The 7,477-nt window shown below is 36.7% G+C and overlaps 1 protein-coding gene across 1 annotated transcript in view; it reads right to left on the bottom strand.

The window, feature by feature from the left end:
- Positions 1-7,477, bottom strand: part of LOC108972341 (homeobox protein aristaless) — a 37,567-nt gene that overhangs the window by 19,253 nt on the left and 10,837 nt on the right. Inside the window, exon 2 of the mRNA XM_018938877.1 lies at positions 2,217-2,262. Coding sequence (XP_018794422.1) covers positions 2,217-2,262 — 46 coding nt within the window. The remainder of the gene's footprint in view (positions 1-2,216; positions 2,263-7,477) is intronic.

Here is a 7,477-nt window from a genome sequence, read left to right as displayed (position 1 = left end):
GTCGAAACTGAGGCCTATTTTGAAGCAAAGTACAAATGGTATTGCAAAATTAGAGAAATAACGATGAGTGAAATTATTTATTACAAATTACTCAAATTATACAAACCACGTCCAAGGCCATAAACATCACCTCATGATCAGCACGTAAATCAAAGAAATGATTTGGTGCTTGAGAATGGACAATTGACAGTCAGAGCTCTTACTAGTCGCTTTCGACGAATATCAGAARGATCAGTAAAAACCATTTTGAAATAGCTTTTGCGCCTAAGAAAAGTAAAAGAACGATTGGTTCCAAAATATTCAATTTTTGAAAAACAGCATCGCGTTAATGTTTGTAAAATAATGTTTTCCGACTACCAGGGKGTTATGAATGAATACTATTACTGGCGMTGAGGCTTGRATATATGCKTACGACCTAAAAAAGGACGATCAATYGGACGAATATCGTGGCAAAAGCGAGCCGATGCCGAAAAAACCTATGACGAGGTCAAAATTAAATGCTATGTTGACAGTTTTTCTTCCGTCATCGAGATGTGGTGCACTTCGAATTCCTTTAGACTGGCCAAACTGTCAACAATTAATACTATTTGAGTATTATGCGTGGTATGCGTCGTTTGCGTGAAGCTGTTTTAAGAAAGAACCCGAAATTATGAACCGATAGCTCTCGGTTTTTGCACCACGACAATGCACCGTTGCATACTGCATCGATTCTTCGTGAGCTTTTCGTCAAATATTCGACCAATGACGTACAGCAACCACTGAATTCGACTGTTTAGCTCCATGTGACTTCTAGCTATTCAACAATATCAAACGATTGCTCCGGGAAAACCCTTTTTGTGTCAATTGAAGACATTAAACGTGAATCTCTACTCGCATTGAAGGCATTTCCGGAAATTGACTTTAATAACTGTTTCGAAGATTTGAAGAAACGTTAGCACAATTGTAATAGTGCCAAGGGAGATTATTTTGAGGGAGACTATATAAATTTTGAAGAAAAAGTTAATAATTCTTAAATTATGAAAAAGTCTTACTACTCGTAATAAATAGTACTTATCGTAAGATATCTGTAACTTTATAAACTTTAGTACTAACCCTACCACGGCTTTTATGTACTTAACCAGACCAACGTCTCGGTTTCCATAGTTCTGTTTTTCAGGTTAGTTGGTCTAAAAAATCTTCAATATTTTCTTCTTTTTTAGTAAGTGTACGATTATGTATTCGCGTAAAGACTACGTACATTAAGGAAAAGGTATGAATTAAATTCAAGAACCTCTAATTTTAATATATCGACAAAAAAAGAGTTAATTCTGGATCGAACAGATATTGGCAGCTTTATAATGTAATTGATAAAGTTCTTTTTTCAAGCGAAATTCTCGGCGAAAACATTATTCTGGGTAAATTTAGATATTTTGTTTCGGAAATTAACTTGTAAGTGAAGTTATAGTAAATTACTTGCAAAGATATGAACACATGAAATATTTACATGAAAAAAAAAATTAAAATTTTTTAAAATATATTATATGGAAGTCAACAATATGTAATATAACATAGTAAAAAAATGCCAATATGATAAAAAGTGTCAAGTCATGAAATATACATATATATTGTATTACGGTTTTTTTTTTTGAACTATTAATTTTTTCAGTCCCGTCACGAAATTTCCTTGGAAATACCCTAAAAAAAATTCCCTGAAAATTTTTAGCCCTTAATATTAATATTAAGAACTGGGCCAAGGCCTGTACAAATTTTCCATAGAAAATACACTACAATCGTGAGTTTTTATCTTTAAATTTCTACAGATCAGAGGTATTTTATGGCATCGYTTTGACTTTAGACGCATATTTCTCAGAATTAGTCACAAAAAACAAAAGTGCCCAGAGCAGCAAAATCGTAGCTCACACCGGCGAGATAGTACGGGCTTCTAAACCGGATTTTTACACGAATTTCGCATTTTTTTTGTAAATGACAAGAGCTACAAAAAAAAATATACATGACATATTTGTGGAGAATTTTATTTACTATAAAAAAGGTTCGATGCTAATGTTAATATTAAAGGCTAAAATTTTCTGGCAATTTTTTTAGGGTATTTCTAAGGAAATTTCGAGACAGGACTGAAAAAAATTAATAGCTAAAAAGAAACACCCTAATATATATATATTTATATAATATACTATGTTTCAATTTTTAAACAAACTAATGAAGCTGATAAGACTCACCTGTATACGCGCCTCAGTTAGACCAATTTTCATGGCTAATTCCTCTCTGTAAATAAAAAAAGCATAAAATGAAATTTAAGATAAAAGAGTATGGAATATAATTTAGTTTCGTCGCTATAAAAATTAAAAAATAATAAAATTGAATAATGAATAATGAAAGCAATAACAAGTACAACTAAYGACTTCATTATTAATTTAATTATCATATACTTTATACAGCTAATTGAATAATCGACTGTTGAGACCAATTAAACGATAGGAAATTAATTAAAATCCAAACGATGACTGCACTAAATGCTGGAAAAAATGCATTGCAAACACAGAACTTGAGTAAAATGGTTTAAAATGCAAAACGAGCAACTAATTGCGGGCCATAAAACGAAATAGGCGTGCTGAAGTTCAGCCAGAAATGCTAATATGGCGGCAACAACAACAATGGCGGATAGCACAGCGCAAAAATACAATGCAAGTGTTAACAGTAAACACTAATCAACTTATAAACACACAAAGCAAAACTTCAAAGTCGGCGAGTTTTTGCAAGTGTGTGCGTGTTTGTGTACGTRTGCAATGTAAGAATGTAGCGTATGAGTGAGGAAAAGGAATGGAAAATACATTTACAAAAAGAATTGTAACAGTTAGCGGGAAATAGCTAAAAAGTAGTTATAAGAATTTGTATTAAATGAAAGAAAAACACGTCTAAACGACGCTGACACATTTCCAATTSAAGCAAATATGCGACTTTGTGCGAAAAACTTGGCTTTTCTTGCTTTGAAATTTTTACGRCAGTGATAATGAGTAATTATGAAAACTTTTATGGTTTTAATATTTTCGATATTTGTCATTTATTAGCATATACGCGTTATATGCTTAAATGGTCTACGAAAATGGTTCTCTTCTGTGAGCGTGGAACTGGCGGATGCAGCACAAAACAAAAGCTTCATTCATAAGCACCAGGACGTGCGAGATTGCTTCACAGTCACAGCTAAATTAATATTTAAGGAATACCTGGCGTATACTACCGGTAAGGCAAACAAAATTTATAATAAATAATACTGAACGTAATATTGTATATTGGATACAAGCAAAAGATATAAAAGCGTTCCACGTGCATTGGCTTTCAGAAATTCGAGGAATAAATGCTTTGCGGTGTATATCAACCGATGCTGATGAAGTATTAGCCAGTACTTGAGCGATTATATCTATTATGAGCGAATAGAACAATATCGGCAAAGACAGGGGAGAGGAACAAGTACACAAAAATCTGGCAGCAGAGGTAGTATTCCTCATTCAATTGACGCTGGACCCAATGGCATAATAACATCCACTCGTGGATAGGCAGAGGACATGAGAACCTGGATTTCCATCTGAGTCAAATACTTAGTCGTCATGTSTGCTTTAGAAGCTAGCTTTACAGTTTCCACAATGACATTAGTCAGTGCCGTATTCAGAGGTGGAAAATGCGGGAAAAATTAGTAAGTGGAAAAATAAGGAAAMAGYGGGAAAAGCAACGCCAGCATGATGCTTCAGAAATAATCGATCGATCAGGCAAAGACATTAAATATGATATACSCTGCTTGCAATGTTCCGCAATCGAAGACAGAAAGCTGAGGAACATTTTCGATTAATTTATTCAGACACGAAAAAATGACGGCAGAACTGAAAGTTGACGAAGAAACAGCCAGGGATCTGCGGCCGACAAACAAAACTCGAAAATTTCTGCATGAGAACTTGCCAAGAATACTACAGGGTCTCTATGTACATTCCTTTGTTGGATACAATCGGCGAAGAATTGAAGACGCGTTTTTCTAGAAAAGTATTGAATAGATTTCCACAGAGTTTACTGCTTCCGGAAAAAGTATGTGCTTTGAAAACCAAAGAAATGGAAAATCTTGTTGACTGCTTGATAGATAAATTCAAAGGCCTTTTGGATAATAACAACGTCGTTGGACATTTGAAGTTCAAAGGTGAAGTTGAGCACTGGCAGTGCCGAATGCGAGCTCTGTGCGCTCTTTATTTAAAAGTCCTTAACTACGCCTCACCAACCTGTCAGCATATATGTACATACATCTTCTATGCGAATATAAAGCACTATATAGAAAAATAATCGTAACTATCGTTCGAGGATTTCTTGACGACGTCTAGAGGTTGCATTGATAAAACTTATCAACTGATGMACTTCAGCAGAAGCACGTGGTAGTTCAGAGAGGACACAATCGAGTGAGTGAAATTTAGTACCGGTGGTTCYTACCTTGCCTTTATAAGCTTTCATATATAATAACCCGACATTAAAGAAAATTTTATATCGCCATCAAATATCAAATACAATTTTTACAATAACTCATTAAATTCCACAACACCTCTAGAATATTGTCCTAAATTTTAATATAAATAGTTGCGGAGTTACAGCTTTAAGAACTTGTGCGCTCGAGGCTAACTAGGTTAAATGCACCGTCTATAAAGGCGTTTTTCTCGAAAYTGAGGTTTTGAAGTTGGTTGCCAAGATTTCTCAATAACTAATCATCCGATCTTCGTAAAAATGTACACAGGTCTTTAGAGACAGCTTCTTTGTCCAAGTTCTAATATTCTAATTATTTTAACTAAACCACGTATTTTTTCACATCCTGCCAAAGCAGGCGCATCTTTTTTCCGAGGGGTCACCGGAAGTGCCGTCGCAACAGCCGAGTTTAAAATATTATTTTCAAAGAAATTTATAACTTCTTTGTTAATATGTGTATGTTTGCAACAGCGAAAATTCCAATAAAATATTTTATTTTTTATATAGAAAAAATTTTTGAAAAAATTATTTTTCAGCCGAGGAAACCCCTTAATGCAKCTTTCACAAAAATATATTTACCCAAACCCAAAAGCCAAAATGATTTTTATGGCTTTTTCAAATATTTGTTTGGCTTATGTTAAAAAAATGTCTCCTGGGCTAATTTAAAATAGCCATTAGTGAGACTAATGACACAATATTTCAGACCCACCCAAAGCGTAATTGCGAAGCAAATTTGCATAATTAACGCAAAATTGCGCACACATTTTTTTCAAATTGCATAAATGTGCGTTGACGTCCCGGCAAGCAACGGCAGAGTGATTAATTTGCTGACCCATTGACAAATTGCGTGCAATCAGTGCAAAATTGATTAGCGACAAAACCGAAAGCAAAAAAAAAAATTTTAATAAAATAAACGATCATTAAAAAGCAACAAAAAGCGKTGAAAGAACATGTACGCCTCGCTGAAAGTAAGTGTGCAAGGTAGTGAAAATGGCAAATTGCCGAAAGCATCAATAAAAAGTGGGCGTAAGAGAAGCATTTGCAGCGCCTGCTGCTGCGCGTCATTTATGTGCCGCAGCATAAGCGTAAACACTCTCAAGTGTGGCAAGTTGTGAGTTGGCTGGTGTGACCGCCGACAGTGTTGGTCAAAAAATTTATTAACGACACTGGCAAACACCTGCTAATGATCTCAACGAGTATGGAGAAAAATTGCACAGTAATAACAAGCAACAGCAAACACACAACAACAGCCGCTGCGCGACGCACACAAGCGCTTTATTTACATATGCGCGCACGTTTGTATGCGTTCACTCGCCAGTAAGTGAATTACGCGCTGAGGCATTGCGTCCCAACACCGCTCAAACTGAGCAATGCAAAAGCCAACGCGCCGCCAAATTATTGCATTCATCAACTGCCATCAAATCTGAAGCGCGCCGCTTACCGCACCGCGACCACATGCGCGCTCACTTACGCGTTGCCGCCGCCGCCGCCGTCGCCGTACAACCGGATCTGACGAAATTATAATCAATTAATGTTCGCGCGAGCGCATAAAATTGCACACTTCTTGCCACGCTCATACCACATGTACCTGTGGCCTTAGCCGGCGGCGGCAACATAGCAGCGCAACGCAACGCAACGCCGTCAAACGCACACACACATAACAATTGCATAGCGCAAGCATGCGAACTGGCGGCCACAGACAGGGCGCACTGAAAGTCGCCATTATCCTTTGGTTACGCGACTGACTGTGGCGTTTTAAAGCGCTGAAACAACAGTTAATGCGTCAATTTGCCGGTTGCACGGTACAGCGCATAAATGCCTTGTAGCCGCGCAACAAAAGTTGCCGCCGCCGCTGCAGTACTTGTTGTCGTCGCCACCACSACGTTCGCCATCAGTCGGTGTAATTTTGAAATTTAATTAAAATAAATTCAATTACAGMAAACATGAAAATCCATTAAGCAAATTATCGTCATTACCAGCATTATGGGTGTAGTGTGTAGTTGTTGTCGTTGTTGTTACATGTTTTATCGTGGCGTTGGCAAAAACTGGCTTCTGGCCCAAAACGGCCTACGATCACCTTTTAATAGCATCGTTTATTGTGTACTTACGCGTACACTTCGCCATCGTTTTGGCTCTTAGCGTTTGGGCGCATGTGTGTGGCATACAACATTGTTGTGCAACTCGWTGTAAAATGTTCCCAAATGTGTGGTGTTTATATAACACATTAAAACAAATTGATTTTTAACATGTTTCGCCTTTAAAAATTATGCATTTTTACTCATTACAAGCTCAGTGATTGGGTTGAGGCATATGAAGAGCGCATATGCATTTCTCTTYTAGAAGCAGGAAAGTCCAACAAAAGTGCAGAAGGCAAGTACGCAATTAAGGCATTRTCAGAGTGTGTAGAAGACATTTTAAATAGTTTGTTTGTTTTAAATAGCTTGCTTGAGTAAAAACACTGAAAACCCTCAACTTAACTAAACCGTCTTATACGGTCTTGGAAAGCCTTGAACGTGTAAACTTTCCTTCACCCCTAAGGAAACCTTGAAATGGATCACCCTTAAGTAATGACTTGTATTTACACCGTTATCTCGTAATGCTAGAGCTCTCCTGAAGCAAATGTTTCCAGATTAGAAGACGTAATGCCATTATTTCTAATATTTTTAAATAAAAACAAATACTGATACTACTACTTCKTAGAAGCTGATTCAATAAAAGTCTAAGCAATTAGATCAGGCAAGAGTGGCTATGGCGCTCAGAACAATACAAGGTGCTTTCTAAAGTAAACAGTACATAAAAAAACAGACCAAATGGTTTTTTCGGCAAAATCAATATATTTTATGCAACATAGTCTCCTTCTGCTTCAATAYAGCTTTTTGCACTGTCGAAAACAGGTCCAAGAACGAGTGTTTTAGCTCGTTGGCCGGTATGGCAACGCTTCGAAACGTCTCTACATTTGTATAACGCTTTCCTTTCATGGGCAAAT

The sequence above is a fragment of the Bactrocera latifrons genome, unplaced genomic scaffold, assembly GCF_001853355.1.
Source record: "Bactrocera latifrons isolate USDA-ARS-PBARC rearing strain unplaced genomic scaffold, ASM185335v1 scaffold_397, whole genome shotgun sequence".
NCBI lineage: Eukaryota > Metazoa > Arthropoda > Insecta > Diptera > Tephritidae > Bactrocera > Bactrocera latifrons.
The sequence above is the reverse complement of the archived record's forward strand: the minus strand, read 5'-3'. Positions and strand labels throughout refer to the sequence as shown.